Raw genomic sequence first — 23,719 nt, forward strand, 5'->3', positions numbered from 1 at the left:
CCATTCGGTTAAACATAGGTTAAATAAACCCTGAAAAGAAGCCTTTTACAGATATCATTCAACACCACAAGAGTGTTAAAATGCAAAAATCTGTTTTGCAAAGAGTAGGGTCACAAGCCACAGTAAAGTAATCTTTCCGACATGTCCAACATTTTTAATTGATCAATACACACAATATTTATATTAAGTTTCTACACGATTGGAAAAAACAGTGATAAAAAAAAAGATTGTTTTAACAAATTGTAGTTCATTAAGGCTAATAGCTCCTCTCAATCTAGAAATATTAGAAAATCAAAATATAGCACTGAATGTAACCACATTAATGCTCGCAGGTACCACAACGGGCCGGTTACGCTGAGTGAGGCAATGCGAACAGCAATGCTGCGAGACCCAGTGAACCCAGTGTTGTGGGAGCCTCATCTTACAGCACTAGACCGCCGGGTCGTCATCATCCTCAAGGCTGTGCGAGACTGTGTAGAATCTGCCAGAGAGATGGCCAACGGAGCAGACGAAGAAAGCGCACCTGCGGAATCCTAGCATCGCAAAACTCGGATAAACACTTCTGCATCATGAGCAGCCCCAGTAGAATGGAAATTGTGAATTTTCATTCAAAAAGTCCACTGGGAAAACGTTTAGAGTTTCCAACATGGAATTTCAGCAGTTACGGCGTAACAATAATGATTAGCTTTTTACTTCCTATCAGTGGACCTCAAGATTGACTGGGTGTTTGTAAGTTGGACTAAAACTGCGGTCGTTAACATGTGATAAAATGGGTTATGATTTATGTGACTAAGTTTTACGTCAGAGGTTTGCTTTGTAATTTATTTTATTATAAGTCACGGAACCAAGGTCAAAGGTAAAATATTTGGCAGCTTCATTGCTGAGTTTGACAAGCTTTAGCTGGACTAGCAACGTTTTTCTAAATAAGAGTCTTTCTTTAACTAAAATGTGTTGGTTCTAGCACCATTGGATAAATTCCCTGCAAGAGTTGGTTTTTTCTACCATAATACCTTTCAGTTTGTAAATATTCAATGACTGAAATGTTACGGTTGAATACAAAATATTTTCAGAGCCTGAATGATATTACAATCGTGTCTCAGAATAAGTGACTTTATTATAGTAATGTAATATACTATTGCATCAATAGTCATTATTCCAAATTACATAGTAAAATAAAGATATTTTTTACGGTTATACGTGACAACTTGGTTGTTAGCCAAGATCGGATTACACAACTAACATTCCATTTGCTGAATCTAGATTTAAATGTCTTTCCTTGTAAAGCCCTTCAATTGTCAGAAAAAAAATATTTTTTTTTTTTAAATAGGAAAACAATTTGCTATCTGTCATCAAAACAAATGAAAATACACTTACTCAACAAATAATTAAAGTTAAAGCCAAATCATAGTAGAACTCCAACTGTATGCATCAATTGGGACCGTCACCCAATTGGATGGTAAAGAAAAAAATTTTGATAGTTTTTATTTTTACTGAAATTTGGGATATTTTACAGAAAGTAGGCTGGGTCAAACTGAGCTTTACAATTGTGTTCGTAGATCACATCTACAAAGATTCATCCAACAAAAATTCTCGTTTCGCTCCGATTGCGAAGGGTGACTGGTTTTCCCTAACAACAGGGATGTATGTATCCAAGACCGAGGAATATATTGAAGATTTTGCTCAAATAGTTTCCATGACCGCAGGAGACTATGATGATGTCTACACGATTCTGGGGTATATTTTTAATTTAGTCACAATTAGAACACGATGATGACATTTTGCGTGACTGCAGGGGACGATGATTATGTCTACACGACTACAAGTGTTTTGATTTTGCCGCGATCACGGCTTCTACCTCCTTTAACAACGATTTTCATAACTAACTGTGGTTTTAATTTTTTTTTAATTCTTTCTGTAAGCGATTTGAATGATCAGCGATTTGGATAGTTGGTGTTTGTGTTATTGGAGTTCTACTATGCAGCCAAAATGAGCTTTAGAATCTATCTCAATACAATACTTTTAAACCAATCCATCCCCTTCGTATCAAAAAACTATAATCCTCTCGCCAATTTTTTTTTTTTCTTATTTATTATAATTAAAAGGAAGGCTGGTTTTTCATACAGTTATTTTGGAAGAACTCGCTGATTGTTAAGTGTAAGTATCCTTTTCCTAGCACAAAAATACTTTAATTTTTCCATTTTCAAAGTTGCCTTATATATACTGTGGAGTTTTCAAGTAAAATGTTTGTACTTTAACTGTAATAACATTTATGAAACTTTTACCTATGGATAAAATTTATTTTCAAACTATTTCAAGTTCATAATTTATATTCTGTTAAATTTCTTACTTGCTTATACATACTACTATCAGTTTGATTTTTTTATTTATTTTACAACTATATTATTCACAATCAATTCAGCACAATCAAATATTTTTTGTTTACTGGTTTTAGGATACGACTACCACATATCATTAATGCTAAGACTGTATATTCTAAGTATGTTAGTAGTAGAATATTTATTAAGCTGTTAACGGGGTTGTATATTACTGAAAGTTGTTACTTGTTAAATTTAGTGATGTGCGTATCGATACAGATATCGATACAAGGACCGCAAAATATCGATATTTTGTATCGATACGTGGGAGTGTATCGTTATGCCCGTATCGATACACCTATAGCCAATATCGTATCGAATATCGTATTGCTTATTTATTAATATAAATCTTATTTTTATGGTAAGAAATTTGTCTTCCCATCTTCCTCCCCTCAAAAGAAGTATTGGAAATTTGATATTTTACCCTAATCTTCAAAAACACTGATAAAACATGTATTTTCAGCTAAGTATTGCAAATAACCTCAAAACTAGGGCCACCATTAATGGAAGTGGGGACCCTCATTGTCCATCTTTATACTATTTAATGTGTAAGTGGCATACCCACCATCATTATTAGTACTTTTTGGTCCAATTAATTATCCCTGTGTAAAAACTAGGAAAACAATAACAAAATGTTTTCCAATTTGAGGGTTTACCGGAATTTGGAGGCTATGTATGTATGTTTGATACTGTACAAATAAAAAGACACAGGAAGGTCTTATAAAATAATAAGTTATTAATAACCTATTACCTGTATAACCCTCTTTACAAGGTTGTAAGTAACATAGTATTTGTCTATGCAGCTTGTATATTTGAGATATTTAATTTTTTTATATAAATTATAAATAAACAATACAATACGATATTTTATCCGATACAGATAAAAATCGATACATGAGGATACGATACGATACACGTATCGATACACCACGTTCCGATACATATCAATACGCAGTATCGATACATTGACCCGTATCGCCCATCACTAGTTAAATTTATACCAATAAGGATTATTGTGTGATGTGTTTTGTACTAATTATGGCAACTATTTTCAGACTAAGCTATGGTGTATTTTACGTAGTGAATATTTTAAAGATGTAGACAAATTGTAAAACCACGCTGTCTTAAAACTAAACAATGTTGAACTATTTTTGTTGACAGTTTTGATCAGCTATATTATTTTGTGCAACCTCTTGGTGTGCTTTTGAAGGTACAGTAGATCCTCTTTAATCCGAACTAATTGGGACCGGGGGTAGTTTGGACTTTTGAATACTTCAGATTACAGAACATATTGTTGTCTTTACATAACAATAGCTAAAACAAGGCTAAAATGAATCGTAATTGTTACGAGAAAAGTTAAAAAAATGCTTTATAAAGTAAAATACAGTGTAAGTTTAATACAGTAGTAAACATAGTGAATAAACAGTACTGTACATTAAATACAGTATACAATATAGAACTACTGTACTGTGCATAAAGTACAATAATGAGGTGTTCGGATTAGTGGACGTTCGGACTACGGGGGTTCGGATTAAAGAGGTTCTACTGTATAATGTTGGTTAGTAATATGAAAAGTGTAATAAATTTAAAGTTTTTTTTATTTTTATTGTTAGTATTCAAAATGCACATTTTAAGACAGTCGGATAGTCATTTTATAGTCAATCACAATCGTTTCGTCCTGATTTTAACTGTAATGACCAGTTTTTTTTTTGTTTTTTTAAGATACTATATTATTAACAAAACTTGGGTGTTTTTTGCAACTTAATCCAATTATTAACCTTAAACCTTTAAATTGTTCCTTACATTTTATATCCTGTTGTAAGGCAGTCTATAGAATGATTTTCAAGTTCAAAAGTTTTAACACAAAGGTTTCATCAAGTAAATTTCAGCTATGTTCACGTTTTAAGCTTATAACAAAAACATTACGTTGTTTACAAACTAATCTATTATTTAAATAACATTGAAATGTAAAATTGTATTTAGAATTAAGTTTAGCTACATCTTTAGTATGAAAATGCTTAACAGAATCCAGTTTTAAATAGTTAAAAGAAGCACCATTGGTTACCAACCCTAATAGACCTGACTGAGCATACATTTTTTCAAACTTTTTTTATAAAAAGTGAAAGTGAAATATTTTTGTTTCAACTCAGTCACGTCTGTGGGTAGATCTCCCAGCCGTGCCATTGTTACCTTATATTGTAAATAACTCGATGTAAATATTGTAACTCTAGTCATAATGGCCAATTTGTACAGAATCGAATATAAAATTTAAATAAAGGTTACTTTTTCAATAAGTTTGTATAGCCTATTCATTCCCAGGTATTTTAAATGGCCTTATTTTTTACAGCTAGTGCCAAAATCACATTACCAACAACATAAAACCCATGGAAAAAAAAGCATTCTAGTGTTCAAAGACAGCTGGGTCTAGTTATGAACCACATTATCACTTAACTATTGCATTTTCTCAGGATTGAACCAGTGACCATATAAAAATAAGGCAAGAACCATAACCACTTGTCTACCTAGCAGCCCAAATGCATATGTTACACAGGGTGCAGCAACATAATTTAATTTTTCAAAGAATGAATGAAACACTTTGTATGAATGAAAAAAATGTTTTATTTGTTGTTTATTAGGTTCAGTTATACATTTAAATCATTTGAATAGTATTGTAATTTTTAGAACACAGTACAACTCCGATTCTGGTTTTGATTTAACATAGTATGTTATAGTCCTTACATTTTTGATCGTTTTTTTAAATTTTTTAGAAATTTTTCTTTTTAATGGGGATTTTCCCATAAAACCCCATAAAATAACGGAAAAATAGGATTTTCCCAAAAATGGCCCGAACGATTTTGATAAAAATTTAGTATGTTATTATAGTCCTTTATATTCTGAACAAAATGGTACAAATCCCATTTCTGTAAAAATTACGGTTCAAAAGTTATTGTAAGTTATGTCATTTTCCAATAAAACCCCCATAAAATAACAGAAAAATCGGATTTTTCCAAAAATGGCCCGAACGAATTTGATAATAATTTAGCATGTTATAGTCCTTTAAATTCTGAACAAAATTGTACAAATCCCATTTCCGTATATTTACTCTCACCGCTTACACATGATAAAGATTGTTGACAAACTTATGGGAGAAAGTATGTGTCAGAATGCTGATACCGTTTATTTATAAAATATAATCAAAACCTACAAATACAGAGTAGTTAATTTGGGATTCATCCCAGGTTTACAATTAACTTTAAAAATACCCAAAAGAATTGTGTGATTATCCACAGAGAAGTGAGAAACAGGAGAGGGGATACATTCAATGGTGTCTAGCACCAGTCGCTGGTGTCGAGAGCATTTTCTAATTTTCTAATCCCTGTTCGGGCTCTCCCTGGCTCGTCACAACAGTTAGTTGTTCCATAAGTGTGTATCCTCTGTATCTCACTTCTCTGTGAATCTTAAATCTAAGATGGCATAACAAGGGAAATTTCAGAGCACTTATATTTAAATGATAGCCTACAGAACTAAACAGCTCCACAAAAAACACTAATTGCACAACTTTTTACCCTCATACTAAAATGAAAACAGCAGTTTTTAATACATGTGTTGCGAGTCTAAAGTAACTGTTTTACTCCCCAGGGAGTAAGTCCTTTTCAGTCCATATGGAGTAACTGTCATCTGTTGTAAACTTTGATTGTATTAGCCCAGGCAAATTAGACATATGCTCCCCAAAAAATCGTCTAAAGCTGGAAAGTGTTTTAATACCTTTTGGGGGTCCCAAATAAGACTCCTGTGAGTTTGCACAGATTCTGACGTCTGCTTAAGTTTTGGGAGTCGAAAAACTATGAAAATTTTGCACTTTTTTCAGTTTTTCGCTTATAACTCCTAAATAATGAATCCTAAGGAAAATGTTGTTCAAAGATGTCTTTTAGTGGATTAAATTCCGCGTCGATTGATGTTAAATACGTCAAAATCGGCCGAGCCTTTTAGCCGCTGTAGCCTTTCAAAGTTGGGATATTTTCATCAACATGGCCAAAAGGTTAATTATTTGACCAGTTATCGACTTACAACTCCTAAACGACGCATGCTATACAAAAATGCGCCTGTAGTTAGTTTCGAAAACACAAAATTTGGCGTAGAATTATGATTATGAATGACTAGATAGTGGTTTATTTCATGGTTGTCATCCAGAATCCAAGAATGTGTGAAGGGAAGGGTAGCAAGAGCTCCTATGCAATTTTAAATCTAATGTTGTTATCTGGGGTTACAAAAATTCTAGGATTCGTCCTAAGCTCCCATTAATACGATCCCATCTCTGGACACTCCCAAATGATGTTAAGCGATTCTAATATATAATAAGATATTACAACGAGAAAGATTTTATTTATATCTTATTTAAATTTAGCAAAAATGTTATTTTTTAACTTAATAAACGAAAGATGATAATGGGACGGATGTACATAGTTTTACTATGTATTTAGCCTATTAAAAAAAAAAAACTATTGTAATTTTTCGTAGATTTTACCATATAACTTTTCTACTTCTCATCATTGGAATCTTAAGAATAAAGATTCATTCTTTGCTCTTATTGGTCTTGCCACAAATGGTGACATTCGGTACCATCTTTTTCGTCAGATATTGAATTGAGATAATCGTGCCCCTTTCAAGTCTTTCAGACAGTAGTGCATTATATCCCTGCATTTCATATGGAGCGAGATAATGTAAACCTTTTTTAACATGTACACGCTGGTCGAGATAGGTAGACGGAGTTGATAAGTTCTTGTCGAAACGGTGGATTAGCCGTAGTGATGGGAGTAAACCCATTGGCGTAAATTTTCCATACCTATCTCTCTGAATTAAGTACAATTTTAAATGAGCTCTAAAGGATTGGTGGATGAGCAGCCCCTTTTGTTAGAATCAAAGTCAAAATTAGTTGAAAGTGTCTTCTAGAAGAGACTCACTTGATTTGGATATTTTCTGCTCCCAAGCATGTATAGGGCCAACCTGCTTCTGCAACTTCGCCAAGCGTTGTAACCCGCCGGAACACAGTGAGATCCACATTGATTGGAGTAAACAGCATGAGTAGTTTTAGGCTACATGAATGTTTGATGTTAGATTTTCGACTCTTCTACATCACGCTTTCTTCATCAAACTGCGCTAGTGGGTACGGACCTATTTTTAATCCAAAGTATGATTCAAATTGAGGCTTGGATTTAATTTGGAATATCACGTGTTGACTGACGGGGCAGATTCTTCTTTAATCTTTGATGTTGCCATCACAGCTCGCGATTAATGTCACCACTTCCTTTTATTCTGCACAGTTTCGTGTTCTGATTTTCGTGCAAGCTGTGCCTTTCCTTTATACATATCTCGCGTTGATGCTATCATATGGGATAACTGCTGAGCTGATTGACATGAGCAAACTATTTTCAGTAAATGGGTCGTGACACTGGAACCATTTGATGAATTTATTTTTGATCCCACCGTATCCGTGGAGTTTATATTGTCAACTTGCTGATAATATGTTGAAGAGGTGATCCCACAATATCCCTTAATTTGATGGGTAGCATTCACTGCGATGGGCCTGCCAGCGAACCATCGGTCTAGATCCACATCATTGATTCCCCTATCTCGGAAAAGCCTCCACAGTAAGATGTTGCTCTCATGAATACTTACTTGTTCATAGGCCATACTGCAGGATCCATGACGTCACACTAGTGGATAGAATCACTGCCATATCCCCTATGTTTTTGGTAATTAGGCTGGTTGTTTGCCAGATTTCAATGGTAAGATTTTAAACTTGACAAGCATCTGATCTAGTGTTAACAATCAATAGCGGTTAAATGGTGAAGCCGATCTTAATGAATTGGAAAACATTCTACGCAGACGTTTATGCTCTCAAACTAACTACAGGAACATTTTTTCTATAGCATGCGTTAGAAGATGTAAGCCAAAAACAGAAAGATGAATACAGGGATAGATCGTATATAATGGGTGGTTGGGATGGTGGCTGTGGATGAATCCTAGAATTTTCGGAACCTCAGACAACAATATTGGACTAAAAATTACATAGGGGGTCTTACTCTCATCACACCTTATTAGATAAACCTCTGGATGACCATCATGGAATAAACCACTATCTAATAATTCATAATCCATTTAAGGACAGGATTTATGTTGTTACCAATTTTATTAAAATTTACCAACTTTAACTTTAATACTTTTTTCAATGAAATGGCGACCATACAAAGTAGGTAACAATCAATTGCGGTTATTGATTAGTAAAAAAAACATTATACGTAGAATTGTGTGTTTTCCAAACTAACTACAGGCGCATTTTTGTATAGCATGCGTTGTTTAGGTGTTTTAAGCCAAAAACTGGCCAAATAATCAACCTTTTGGCCATGTTAATGAAAATATCCCAACTTTGAAAAGATACAGCGGCTAAACGGCTCGGCCGATTTTGACGTATTTAACACCAATCGACGCGGAATTTAATGCACTAAAAGACATCTTTGAACAACAGTTTCCTTAGGATTCGTTATTTAGGAGTTATAAGAGAAAAACTGAAAAACGTCCAACATTTTCATAGTTTTTCGACTCCCAAAACTCAAGCAGACGTCAGAATCCGTCGCAAACTCACAGGAGTCTTATTTGGAACCCCCAAAAGGTATTAAAACACTTTCCAGCTTTAGACGATTTTTTGGGGAGCACACCCTGTATTTGATCTAATTTGCCTGGACTATATGCATTTATCAAAATTATGTATCGATTGATTTAATTGGTTGTACCTTATTGTTGTCTTGTCAATAGTTTGACTTATCGATATTGTACACGAAAAAAATTGTAATAAACAAAATTATTGATTCACATACTAAACAGTTGTTTGTTTACATTAGCAATTGAAAACAATTTGGAAGTTGTTTTGAGAAGTTACCCTTATATAAAAAGTATTTTCATTTTTCTAGCTTAAGTTAGTTGAATAATGTTGCAATATGACAAAAAAAATTTTTTTGAGACGGGCAAAAAATGACTTTTCACCCTCATTTTTAGTTTTTTTTAGCTCATTTTTACATAGTGAAACTTGAGCTTGGGTCAAAAATAGTAACTTTACACCTAGTGATGACATAATACTACTATCACAAACTCCATTATTAATGGCGGTAGTTTAAACACATCGAGGAAAACATCTTGTTCTTTAAAAACTACAGTAAATGTTCTTACATTACACAAAGAATAATCTAATCTCTAATCTCTAAGCTCTTTGATAGCAAGGGTGTCTAACTTACCGGGCATTAAGAACCAAAACTAAAATAATAGGTATTCTCAAATACAAGTTTAAGTTAACTGTGTTGATAATGGTTCGGTCTGCAGTAGTATACACTAACTGCAGTTTCTTGCTCTAAAAGGCTAATCATGAATCAGGTTAGAGCTATAAAATAATTCCTCACAAATGAGTTTGTTCTAAGTTTTCAATAAATCAATAGCTTGGCAAACAGTTTTCAATGATAACATTTTTGGCCACTTATAAATATAAAAAACTTAGCTAAAAAGAACATAAGAAAAACCAAACATATTTCAACTATCATCGTTTTTGGTTTCCGTAAAAATATAAGTAAAACAGACTAGAGTTTACAACAAAATATATACATAAAAGTAGAAATACTATGCAGAATATTCCTGTAAACTTATATCATTGCTTATTGAATTTAATGTTAATTATTAAGGTTGTTTATAAATTAAGGCAATCATCGAACTCCCGTCGCAGCCGAATTAGCTAGTAAAATTCAAGATATACGTCGTGTTCATTATATTGTTTGCTACCGTTCTAGCTCATTCCCAATACTGCGGAACGATTGGTCTGTTCATTGTATTGAAAAACTTTGAGAAAGAAAATTGACAACTACCAAGTATAAACCATGTTCTGTAAGTAGATTTTAGGTGTCTCGGTATTCAACCAATGTTGAAGTTTATTGCCAGTTGACGAACATGAATAGATTAACATGTTTAGAAGTACAACATGTGCGCAATTGGTGGAGAGAGTTTGAGGATGGTTTTATACATTTGCCCGATGTTCACCATTAGTGAGCTAACTGCTGTTGTGCATAAGTCTCATGTACAAAGATAGGGCGAATTTTGCATAAAGATTGTGATGTGACTGAACAAGAGATATTATCGAACGAATACCAATACCCTTATTAGATGTCTCTAAAAAGATTATAAATTACTACGATCAGCCTTGGAAGTCTTAACACGCTGATCTGCGAGCAAAGTTTTCCAGAATCCACTAGCTGTCACAACAGAAACTGATGAAAACCCGATCCCAACATCGTTGGGTGTGTAAAATGTACACTCCCTAAACCACTAATGCACATTTTCTACATCAAACTACTTTCCTGCATACACATTTGTCAACTAGCAACAGTAACCGCCAAGAATTGACCCCCTTCATGCAGGACGTGATTCATACTTGTCAGGAGCGTTAGTTTTCTTTTACAACAGTTTTTAATACTATAATCTGGCTAAACCAGCAAGAATAGTAGTAAAAGTAAGGAAGACGTTGGTTTTAGAAACTAGCTTGCTTGGTTGTGATGGAAGTTTAACGAAGACCTTAATTTACATACAACCCTCACATAATTAATATCTAAAGTTGTTTAGATTTACTTAATATACAAAATGTCAACATTGTCTAGAGCATCCAGTGTAAGAGGCTCAACAAATAAATGAATTGCATCAAACTACCATCATATTGTTAAGGTAAACTGAGCAATAATAAACCCATTAAAAATCATACTTCAAGAGGATTCAAAGAAGCTGATTTCAGCTTAATGTTCTATAACTCGTCATCAATTTTTTTCTGTTCTGTTGACCGTCCTATGTCTCCTTTTCTCTGTTTTTTGCTCTTTTTCTCCAATGGTTCAAAAGGTTCAGCGAGGCAAGCTTGGTTGTTTGCGTCGAGAACTCTCTCGACACAGAGATATTGTTGTAGACCTTTGTCTTGCGAGCCCTTGTACCAATCTTCTATATCCTCTTCAAACTCTTCTAGCATGAGTTCACACTGAAATAAATGTTAGTCATCACTAAACAGTTACTGGAGAATAAACTGGAGAAATAGATTTTAATCGGAAGATCAGAAAAGGGATATTTTAGGACAGCATTAGAAGGAGGCTTAATAGGCTAAGATGGTTTTGACATGTAAGAAGAATATGAAAATTAAATATTCATAGGAACAGTTTATGGGAGCAAAGCAGATAACCCAAAAGTAAAAAGACATTGGTGTTTTGGTCTTTAAAAAAATCCCCAAATAAATAAATAAATAATTCTTTATGGTCACATTAACGTTTTGAATCATAGCACAGCTAAAAAACCGATGACATTGTCAAGATTTTACTAATACTAACTAAAAATAATACAACAATAATATTTCTTGTGCAATTTGTTAAACCTAGGGTGCAAAACTTTTGAAACAAAAACAGAAAAAAATAAGAGCTAATCAAATAAGAACTTTGTTCATACAAAATAAAAGTCATATTGATTGGTTAGTTTAATTGAGGTAATCATTAACACTGTAATATGTTTTACTAATCAGAAAATCAGGAATGCTGCTTTTAAAAGATTTATTACTTACTTTACTTTCAAGGTTTACGTTAATTCATCTAACTGCGATAAATTGGGTGAAATATACATATTTTGAACATTTAGCATTGTTTAAAGAAACAATAATGATATTAATTGCGTTAGTTGCCAAATTTGGTTGATCATTCAATGAATAAAATATTCCCCATACCGTACGCCATAGGAGTTATTATTAGTATGTTATATGGTATCTCTTCCTTTGGAAGAACCTTTAAATAGTATTAAAATCGTATTGATGGCTCTTTTGTAGTTAAACACTTCCATGATTTCATCAGTGTAATGCAGATTAATCTATGATTTTATTTGAAAAAAAATATTTTTTGGGAAGACATATTCTAACTTCAAAGGGAGGTATAACCGTTACAGTGCAAGTTTGATTTTTCCTTCGTCTCGTCCCGTCAGTTCATATCGTACTTCTGTGCCAATGAGTGAACCCTCTAGCATAGTTTTGAGAAATTGATTGTGGGGTTACTGTTAAAGCTGGAATTCCTTGAAGTGAGTGATGTTAGTTAGTTGTCTCAGCCTTATCAATAACATAAAGTTGTCAATATAATCTCTCTACGGAATGTTAGGTGTAGTGGAATACTTGAAGTGAAGTTGGCTTTTATTCTTGAACTGTTAGGGGCCTCCTAGTTCATATGGTCTTGCGGCTTCATTGGCAACAAATAATGCAAATGACATAGCAATGGGACATTTCCAAAAAGCAAAAATACTGTAAATTGGCTGTTATGTATATTGATGTTTACACATTGTTAATCAACGTATCTTATAAAGGATTATGTGATCAGTTTAAAAGGAATATGACCTTTCTGTCATGACAGTAGCTGCCTAAATAGTATTTTCTCTTTGTACCATACTTTACAGCCAAAATGTCGTGTTATTTTCAATAATGTTACCAAACCAGTGCGCCAAAGTCCGTAATATAGGCAGGTGCAAATAATTTCTCAAGATGGGTACGATTTTAGGCAAGGTTTCTATGTTTGGATTTTATTAGACACGATAAGAGCAGATATTTCTACATAAATATATGATATGTGTACAAAAATATGATAAAATATAGGCAAAAGTGGTGAAAAAGGCAGACACCAACCCGTACAATAGATATAATAAGAATAATTGAAGAATTGCTGTGTTAAAAGGATTTTCCACTGATTTCGTAATGGAACGTTATATTGCAAAACATGACAAGATAAAGAAGAAAATCAATTTTAAAATCGGAAAATAACATTGCAAATACTTATTTGGTAGAATTCAGTAACTCTCAATAAATGTGTGTTGTTTGAAATACAATTTAAAAATGAACAGCTGTTTCATTAAACAGTATTATTCACATGGCCAAAATGTAAACAACTCTGTGGAGGGATCTTTAAAGGCTTCTGAGTCCTAAGGGATTTTGCTTAGTTTTTCTTTTGATAACTCATCTACAGACCAAGACCTTTCTTTGGACACTTCTACCAAGTTTCTACGCCCAGACGTTCTCTCAAATTAGAGGGGACAAAGTTTCCAATTAAATATTTAGATTCCCCATGTTAATCTTATGGGAGAAACTCCAACTTTGATGGCTTGTGGGGCAAAGCCCGAGGATTTTTATTACAGGAATTGGTGAAAGGGGGCGTATACACAAAAAATACTTTATTTTGACACGTCGTTTGTAAAAATCCGTCCATTATTAACGGAGGAGTAGTGTTTCGTAGAAATCGCCTTCACGTATTGTATATAAGGATTAAAATTTTTAGAGTTGAGGGTAGTTTATTAAAATTTATTTTTATCCATATATTTAGGCGTTTTTTTTTATACAAGCTTCATTCATTGTTTTGGATATTGAAAATTATTTTAAATCTAGTGTTACAGATGTGGTCAAAGTTTTTGCTAACGTATTCATCAAAATTTGAATGCACCGCTAACAATGTTTTGTAAATAATCAAATGTGAAAAAGTCACAATATTCAATTCTTTCAAAACTATTTAACATGAAGATTTCCATGGTAAAAAAGTAAACTACCACTTTAAACTTACAAAATTCCAACTAATTGTATAAAAAAAACTACAGAAAGGCACATAGCATCGCTGTGGACCTCCAATGTACCGTTTATATTGTAATTTAAGGGGAATGTGACTGCAAAATTAAGTAATTTAAGGAGAAAGATAGAAAATTGAAAAATTATTTCTTATCCTTAAAAAGTTTTTTTTTATGTTATGTCGTGTTATTGCTATTTATAGATATGTATTGAAACACGATATGCAAATTTTTTACCGAAATAAAGCAAAAAAGGGTGTCCTCCTCCTCTACAGGAAAAAGTAGCAAAACAAGTGTTGTGTGCAATCCCTTTTAAACTCAATAATGCCGTCAACTTCCAATATATAATATTTCAATCATCTAAGCCCGACACCGTTTATTCGGGTGGGACTCTCCCTCCAGCTTAGCCTCACATTATTGAGCTTAGTCAGGATTGCACACGTCAGTAATGGAATCCACGCATGTAGAAAGACTTCAGCTCTACACTCATCAGTGCAACACCTTAACCGACTGAGCTAGCATGCCACCATCGGACGATAGGGTAGTTTGCAGTTGTAAGCAAGCACACGACGACACTAGCGCTCTTAGGTCTGATTCAACCAACTATTTGAGCGCCAGTGGGTTACAGTACGACTGCTACTTTTAATCATTCGCTACGAACGCCAGTTTAGCGAATGATTAAACATTATACATAACTTTGATGTTACTTTTCTCACATATCTTTAAACTAAGAGTATCCAAATCTTTACCACATTTTTATACATAACAAACTTAGTTCCTACTAGAAGGATAGGAATAATCCATGCAACCCACAAGTAAAAAAAAAAATAATTACTGATTTTTTTTAAATAGTGCATTTTTATAAATTTCAAAAAGAACACTAGACTAAATATATTTTTAAAATCTCTATGAGGAACTAGATAAACATTTGATCTTTAAAATAAAAATAATAAGGCTCTATAGTTATCTAGATATATAGTAGCATATACAGTTAACATTAAATAAAATAGGCAGTCACAGTACCCTTAAACAAATTAAGCATTTAAATCTTATTATTGAGGTTAAGATAGTTAAAACTGAACTTTTACAATTTCACTATTATTACAGTTAAATGAATTATTAATTATGTACAGTTATGTTCTTCTCTCTTACTGCTTTCAACTTTTCTGCGTGGTTCATTAGAAAACTAGCTTTGTATGGACACAATTCTATTGTATTACTAATGGAGACAGAAGTCAATAGAGTATTAAAAACTGTTGGTTAAACCACAGAGTTTAAACATTCACTGCAGATAAACCAAACAACTATTTTCTAGTAGTGAACCTACTCACCTGAGTTTTCATGTTCGTTATTTCAACAGAAGGCTTGTCCCACAGCTCTAAAGGAATTCCCAGATCAACTTTCACTCCTTTGTCACTGTTAAAATGGTGTATTTTAGAGAAACATATAACATTAGCAGTGAATTTGTTAAGCAGTCTATATTCTACGCTTCTCAATGGGGATGAGACATATAAGAAAACTACTATCATTAACTATAATAGTCAAAGCTACTATAAATTCCACTGTAATTACAGCCTGCTTTAGGCGTGTATGAAGGTTGCGGCCGCACAGTGTCCCAGGCTTGGTGCAAAATACAAAAAGTTTTTAAAAGTCTGTACATTTTACATTAAATATGAAAATTTAAAAAAGGGAAGTTTAAATAAATACTTATAATATACACTGAGATATTTGTTAGTTAGTTTTGTTGTGATAATACTTTTATTGCAATACAGTATAAGGGCTCAGTGGCTATAGGAGAAAGGAATGTCTGGCAACAGAGCGACCTTAGGATGGGCAGAGCATGCTTGGTATTTTATACGTATGGGAGTCGGAAGGATAGGAGTTCGGGATTGGAGGTGTATGGTAATAAAACCAACATCTCCCTTGCCCTTGGAAGCACAGCGACAGTTTTTCAATCGTGGGTCTTGACGATTGAGTGCTGTGCAAAAACCATCCTGTACAAGAACCTGAGGCAGGGGAAAATACTGATCCTCTAAGACAGCCAAGCTGCAATAAAGGTGCTGGGATCTTGTGTGACAGAGTTACAAACAGTAAAGGTGTGTAAAAACACCCTCAAAATGCTAGCTAAGTGGGACCAGGTTTAAATAGTGTGGGTCCCTGGACACTGGGCTCGAGAAAACTGACGCATTGCCCAGGAGGGGTGCAGAAGAATAGCTTACAGAGCAGAACCCTACTGTGGTACCCCTATTAGTTATGGAGTAGCTACTGTAGAGGATACTGCGGATCAAGATCTTTGTATCCTCTGAGAAATGTCAAGATACGAGGGCCGTTTTTGCGTATAGCTCTGTAGTTCAGGTGTTTGCCGCAACAAGGCTCCTCGACACAGTAGGCCTTCTTAAATAGATGTTACTTCTTATTATAAACATATAAACCATAACTACAACATTTGGAATGATAAGGTAATTAAGTTTAACTCACACTAGCCCATGGAGGGTTTTAAATGTCTGACTCATTCCTCTAGCGAATCTTGAGCTGTCATCTCGCTCTTTGTGGATGTTATATTCAAGAATCCTGTCACAAATCTTGTCTAACGACTCAACCAGCCGCAACTCTCTATAAGAAAAAAGAAAAGGCAAAACCACTAAACAAGAATATTTTAGTATTAGGAAATGTATTTTGGATCTTTTCTGTTATGACTACCACTATGGGTTACGATATAGGTTGAGTTACGATATAGTAGGTTGGGTTAAAACTCATAAATAACCTAAAATATAATTGAACGGTTATTTTAAGTCAATATGTCACAGATTGAATGACTTATTTGCAGAAACACACTGTTCAGCAAGATACAAACTTAGGCAGCACTATTTTCTCCGTTTAAATTGAATGTTCTGACTTAGGCCTACTATAGTGGCATGAATCTTGAGACCATTTAAATCTGAGACACATAGTGGTGGAGGTATAATGGAAAAGGTCCTGCATTTTACATTGAGTGTCTCAGAAATAATTGAATATGTCCTGTCCCCGGTTAAATTGTTGCAAGCTACCTGCACAACTCCCTGAAAACTTCACAAACAAATGGAAATATAACTAGGTGGCGTTTGCAGAGGCATCCACAAAATTGAGCGGAGTCATCAAGGGTTCACATTATATTGTTTTTGTCATACTGCAGTAAAAACAGTCGTTTTTAATGCATGCGTTGCGGGTCTAAAGTAGCATTTTTACTCTTTAGGGAGTAAAAATCATTTTAGCCTCTATGGAGTAAAAATCAGCTGTTCTCAACTCAGTTGTAAATTTCTATTGTAAACGATTGCATGTATCGAAATATGTATCGATTCGTGCTTCGTAATCATTTTAACCTACAGTCTACAGTCTCTTCCCATAGTGTTTTAGCATTGCAGATATATTAATCCATTCCCACACTCAACACTGCTCACCTTTACTACTCCCTTCACCACCCCCTACGTCGTAGACCTGTTTCCTTCTCTTCCCATAGCATTTTAGGATTGCAGATACATTAATGTAATTGCCAAAGACAGTTCCCACACTCTGCACTGCAAGCCTTACTACTTCCTTCACCATTTCTTACGTCATAGACCTGTTTCCTTCCCTTCTCATAGCATATAAGTATTAGATACATTTATCTAACAGCCCAAACGGTCCCCCCACTCTGCACTGCCAGCCATTACTACTTCCTTCATCGTTTCCTACGTCGTGGGGCCTCTTTCCTTCCCTTCTCATAACATTTTAGGATTAAAGATACATTAATCTAACTGCCACAGATGGTTCTCACACTACGCTCAAACTTCAGTTTACTTCCGAAGCCACTACATGGTGGACCTGTTTTCTTCACTTTCCATAGCAATTTAGTATTTCAGATACGTTAATCTAATTGCCACAAACATTCCCCACACTCCGCACTGCTAGCCTTTACTTGTTCTTTCACCATTTTCTATGTCGTGGTGATGCTTCCATTCCTTCTCATAGCATTTCAGCATTGCAGATACATTATTCTAACTGCTACAAACTGTTTCCAGTTCCCAAACTCCACACTGCTCCCCTTAATACTTCCTTCACCTCTTATTACGCCGCGGACCTGTTTCCCTCTCTTCCCATAGAATATTCAGATTGTAGATACCTTAATCTAATCGTCATAAACAGTTCCCACACTCCGGACAGCTTGCTTGACTACTTCCTTCACCACTTCCTGCTTCTCGGACCTGTTTCCCTCCCTTCCCATAGCATTTTAGTATTGCAGAAACCTTAATCTAATCGTCACAAACAGTTTCCACAGTCCGGACTGCTCGCCTTTACTACTTCCTTCACCACTTCCTACGTCACGGACCTGTTTCCCTCCCTTCCCATAGCATCATAGGATTGCAAATACCTTAATCTATTGGTCTTAAACAGACCCCACACTCCGAACAACTCGCCTTTACTACTTCATTCACCACTTCCTACGTCACGGACCTGTTTCCCTCCCTTTCCATAGCATTTGAGGATTGCAGATACCTTAATCTAATCGTCATAAACAGTTCCCAGATTCCGGACAGCTCGCTTTGACTACTTCCTTCACCACTTCCTACATCACGGACCTGTTTTCCTCCCTTCCCATAGCATTTTAGGACTGTAGATACCTTAAACTCATCGTCATAAACAGTTTCCACACTCCAGAAAGCTCGCCTTGACTACTTCCTTCACCACTTCTTACGTCGCGGACCTGTTTTCCTCCCTTCCCATAGCATTTTAGGATTGCAGATACCTTAATCTAATCGTCACAAACAGTTCCTACAGTCCGGACTGCTTGTCTTTGCTACTTTCTTTACCACTTCCTACGTAACAGTTCCCACACGAAATAATTAAATATGTCCTGTCCCCAGTTAAATTGTTGCAAGCTACCTGCACAACTCCCTGAACACTTCACAAACAAATGGAAATATAATTAAGACTTTGAATATTTAATTCATTAGCCTACTTATCAGAGAGAAAAATGAGATCAGTTTGAATTGGGAAAAAATGCAACGTAGGTAGTTTCAACTTTTAAATTCAGACTACAGGAGACAAACACACAGACAAGACTGTTTTAAATTCTAAAAATACTAAGTAAACTACCGTAATGGTAAAGAACAAAAATTGAGAGTGAGTTGTCAGTCGATATTTTAACATTAGTAATCAAAACGGTCCCTATAACAAAACACATTGTCTAGGTACAAGTAAACGTACAATAATAATTTCTTAAAATTACAGTATCTGGTACACTTTGTAACTTACGATTTCTTGTAATGTGTCTTCTTTTTAGGCTTGATGTCATCTAAAGAATAGCCTATTTCAATCACTTCTTGAACTTTGCCAGTTTCTTGCAGACGACTTTCAAGTTCATGGGTCACAATCTTGCAAACTACAATAAATAATTAATTTTTTTTTACTTCCTTAGTACTGGATGGTAAGAATAACTAAAAGCTCAAACACTGACATACACAATTTCAGAGAAGGCACAGAATTATGGAACCTATTTGGGAAATAAACTTAATTAACTCCAGAGTCTTACACAGACATAGGCCTATAGCCTATAAACAAAAAAATACAAACAAAAAATGTCAAAATTTGTTACGTTCCCACAACTCCAAAACTCGTTAATATGAACATTAAAGTGTACGAAAAGTAGTATTTCAATGACAGTGTACCTACTTTGTTTAGCAGAATGGAATCATTTCCAGGTATTTAAAATGGCATTGTTGTCGGTCTTTTCTTATCTGTCTGGGAGAGATGACTGTTTGCTGTAACGTCTCCAGCAGCAGCTCCCAGTAATGAATCACTGTTGACTTTGTCGCAACAATGAGACAATGATTAATTGTAGTTCAGTTACAAAAAAAATTAATTTTAAGCTTTTTCAGAAGTTTGGTTGTGTGGGGTTAAGGTTAGAACAGTGTCATCTAACCTAACCTAACTTAACCAACCAAACTTTTCGAACAGCTTAAAACTTGCAGTAGTTATTCTACTGTTTTATGTGTTTTCTCCAAATTTATATAAAAAACCTTTTCTAAATATTGCATTTTTCTTTATTTATAACATATAAAAGGTTTCATTAAGTTATGGAGGTGTGTAATTAATAAAATAGAGTTGTGGGCATGTAACGGATTTTGACTACAAAAAGTAACAGGAACAAAATTATAAAAAAAATAAAAAAATGTGTAACAAAATGTCGGGTTTATGGTGTCCTGCAATTACAGTATGCAATTGAAAGTACATTTCAACCATGGATAACCCAGACCCTCCAGTATTCTGACTTGTTCCCTCCTCCCTTAAACAAATACACTAGGCTACTTATCTATATTTATAAAAGAGGAAGTTTGTATGTTTGACCCTTATGAGCTCGGACAACGTTCAACCAATTGCCACAAAACTTGGTACATACGTGTAGAATTTCATGGAATAGGTTTATAGGCCTACGCCAACAATTTCGTGATCTGCCAATCGGCTCTGCCCCAGTGGCTCTAACAACATGTAACTTACTCACTGCTTGATGGCATCTTAAGACTAGAAAACTGGACTGTGGACTGTGTTAATAGTCCAAGTTTTAGCTAGGTGACCGGCAACGTGGCCAGCGACCAATAGCCACGGCGCTGGGGACATGGCAGGCCAGCGTAGTGTGATAGAGGCCCAAAGTTGTTAACTACCCGCAATCCAGCTAGTCTGTTATAAAACCTATATATACCGTACTAATAATTTTACTGTCATCAAGACTGTTCAAGATGACGGCTTCTTGTAAGTTAATGTTTTTAAGACAAGCACTTTATGTTGCTATATGTATCGATTGTACCTGACGATAGCCCATACATTTATGTAAGTTACCGTAATGTTTTTGGCAAAAAAGAGTTCTGATTTAGACTACCGGTAGGCTACAGTAACTGATTTCTGATTTCTCAAGGTGTTCGGACAAAGCTTATTTTAAGACAAAGCAAGTTTGGTTTTCAACCTGATAAGTTATATGTAGGCCTACATATAGCTATAGGCCTATATTCATTTGAGATGGGGACTCCATCTATGTGCGTATTTTAGCACAATTAGAATGAAGGGTGACTAGAATGCAGTGATTTCAGTTTAAAGTGTGATGTCGTGTGTGTGTGTGTAGCCTTTGACTATTAATAGGCTACAACCAGACATTCCATCCCCATGTAAAAGTTGTCACCAGGTTTTTGATCAAATTTGTCTTAGTTGATGTGAGCCACCTACAGATTGCACTAGTCAATGGTGTAACTTATCTCTGTTGCTGACTAAAGCCCCGTTCACATGGGGCAAGTTTACACGCTACTCGCCGGCGTGTAAGAAGCCAGCGAGTTGGCGAGTGTGCTTGTATTCGTTCACACGGAGCTTGTCCACTTGCCAACTCGGAACTCGCCGACGTGTAGAAAGACGCCAGCGAGTCGGCGAGTGCGCTTGTAGTCGTTCACACGATGCTTTTTCCACTCGCTCAGTAGCTGGCTTGAACTAAATCCACCGACATCTTCGAATAACATGCGCACAAGTACAAGCAACTGTGTTCATACTGGGCTACTTTACACGCCTACTCGCTCAAAAGCTGGCAAGTTGGCGTGTAAAGTAGCGGCAGCGTAAACTTTTTCCAGAGCTTTTTTACAAGCAGCTTTTGAGCGAGTACATCGTTCACACTGAGCTATTTTACCAGCTGCGTGTAAAAAATCCGGCTTGTAGCTTGTAAACTCGCCCTGTGTGAACGGGGCTTACGACCGGTTGTTTCATTACAGTAGTCAGGATCATCATTTGAAAGCCCAATGATCAAGCAAGGACAGCTGGGTGCAGTTTCAAACCACACAAAAAATTCCACACTACCTATGTTTGATTTTCAATGTTTTAATAAATTTAATTTATGTTCGTAAATTTAAATTTAAATTGATAAGTTAGGGCTTAATACTTACGTGAATTAGGCTAAAAAACTGGTGTCACCTGTCTAGGCTATATACCGTACCAGTACCATGTTATCTTATGGGACGTCTGGCGCTAAACAACACTACTCTTGCGACATTGCCAATTCTACCACCAGGCTGCGGCCTGGAGTTAAAGGAGCGCCGTATATTTAAACCCAATGGACTCGACTTTAAATAGCAAACAAATCAGATAAAAATAATGTTCAAAGGTGAACAATTAGATGGCAATTGCAAGGTTTGGGTTAGCCTAAATCATATCCTATAGGCCTTATAGGGTAAGTTGGTTGAGAATCTGAGACTAGGCCTACATCAATGTTATCAATTAATTAGGCCTAGGCCTAGTTAATACCAGTTAAGTTCGGTATTGGGATGGTTGGTTTTATATACTGTAGCCTACTTATTCAATCATAAATTCATTAATACTATAAAAATACCTTCACACTTATTGGCGTACTTAACCCCTTCATTTTCTTCCTGACCGCCAGACGTGAAACTATATAAATGTAGAAATATTATTAACTGGAGAACAACACTATTTACAATAGTCATTTTAAATGGTCATACAGGCTGAAATACACTATACAGAATCGAATAATTCTACACGACAACCTTTGAACTTTGATGGAACTTAATTAAATAAATTATTGTCGTTCACGTTCACGTCAATCCTTAACAATTTTTTTTATACTTACAGTATTACCTAACCTAACCTAATTGTTGTTTTGTTTTCGTTTAGAAAGAAGTAGGCTAGTCAAGTAGAAAGAAGAGAAGTCAGTAGTGTTTTTTTTGTTTGTTTATTTTCCCCTGGATCAGCCTCATTCACACGGGGCGAGTTTACAAGCTACACGCCAGCGTGTAAGAAGCCGGCGATTTGGCGAGTGTGCTTGTATTCGTTCACACGGAGCTTGTCCACTCGCCAACTCGCCGACGTGGAGAAAGACGCCGGCGAGTCGGCGAGTGCGCTTGTAGTCGTTCACACGACGCTTTTTCCACTCGCTCAGTAAGGCCTACCGCACACGAGAGACTTTTTGTCGGCCGACTTTTTAGTCGTAGTCGGGAGTCAAAGTCGGCCCCATAGTGGTAAATCTGAGTGCGCACACGGGCCGACAGTCTGAAGACAGTCGGCAGACTGTCTTCAGACTGTCGGGGCAGTTTGGTGCTGACCGATTTTCCCGCCGACTGCTCCCCGACTCAACTGTCGTGTATTATTGATAAAGGCATGGAGATAAGTTAGAACGCGCACACTGACGACTAAAAAGTCTGCCAGTCTGACAGTCGAGTGCGTTGTTATCATGTGTATTATTATTGTTATTATGATTAGTATTTAATTTGTGTGTTATTGTTATTATTAAGGCTTCGACAACCACCAGTGCAAGTGTTTTGAGGGACGAGAAAGTTGATAAACTTATCGATGAAGTTGAGGCAAGGTTCCCTCTTTATAAAAATACTTTGAAGGAGTATTTGGCCATAATAAAAAATACCCCCGCTGCAGCAAACCTGCAGACTAAATGATATCCTATTTGCCTGATTTAATTTTGTATTTAATCTATTTCAATAAAATTAGGATAAACGAGTACCTAGGTTTGCTGCTACAGGGAGGGTATTCAGGGTGTGTTTTAGTAAAATAGCTGAGTATAAAATAAATAGATTTGCCAAGTTTTATCAAAAAACATCCATAAACAAGCAAACTACAACAGTTTACTTGTTCTACATATAAATGACATGAAAATTGTAACTTTAAATATTTTG

At 35.3% G+C, this 23,719-nt stretch overlaps 2 protein-coding genes across 4 annotated transcripts in view; one reads left to right on the forward strand and one right to left on the reverse strand.

Annotated features, from left to right (window-relative positions):
• LOC128999909 (extracellular serine/threonine protein CG31145) overlaps positions 1 to 4,669 on the forward strand; it is a 108,993-nt gene extending 104,324 nt beyond the window's left edge. For all 3 annotated transcript variants that reach the window (XM_054426682.1, XM_054426683.1, XM_054426681.1), the window contains one exon: positions 333 to 4,669. In XM_054426682.1, coding sequence (XP_054282657.1) covers positions 333 to 537 — 205 coding nt within the window. In that variant the 3' untranslated portion in view covers positions 538 to 4,669. The remainder of the gene's footprint in view (positions 1 to 332) is intronic.
• A 1,622-nt stretch (positions 4,670 to 6,291) lies between these two features.
• LOC129001472 (protein canopy 4-like) lies at positions 6,292 to 22,684 on the reverse strand. Its single transcript, XM_054428769.1, has 5 exons — positions 22,405 to 22,684; positions 19,299 to 19,425; positions 16,506 to 16,640; positions 15,359 to 15,443; positions 6,292 to 11,433 (listed from the first exon to the last, which is right to left on the reverse strand). The coding sequence occupies exons 1-5, from the start codon at positions 22,517 to 22,519 to the stop codon at positions 11,209 to 11,211; spliced, it is 687 nt and encodes a 228-aa protein (XP_054284744.1). The 5' UTR covers positions 22,520 to 22,684; the 3' UTR covers positions 6,292 to 11,208.
• Between the last annotated feature and the right edge of the window lie 1,035 nt (positions 22,685 to 23,719).

Source organism: Macrosteles quadrilineatus, unplaced genomic scaffold (assembly GCF_028750875.1).
Source record: "Macrosteles quadrilineatus isolate MER2022 unplaced genomic scaffold, UCM_ALF_1.0 Scaffold_8__2_contigs__length_117827958, whole genome shotgun sequence".
NCBI classification, from domain to species: Eukaryota; Metazoa; Arthropoda; class Insecta; order Hemiptera; family Cicadellidae; genus Macrosteles; species Macrosteles quadrilineatus.

Excerpts from the sequence above, each read along its gene's own strand:
- LOC129001472 (XM_054428769.1), bottom strand. The coding sequence starts at position 22,519 with ATGACTATTGTAAATAGTGTTGTTCTCCAGTTAATAATATTTCTACAT. Across the intron at positions 19,426-22,404 it reads GTACGCCAATAAGTGTGAAG|TTTGCAAGATTGTGACCCAT; the intron begins GTATTTTTATAG and ends TATTTATTGTAG. Across the intron at positions 16,641-19,298 it reads AAGACACATTACAAGAAATC|AGAGTTGCGGCTGGTTGAGT; the intron begins GTAAGTTACAAA and ends TTTTTCTTATAG.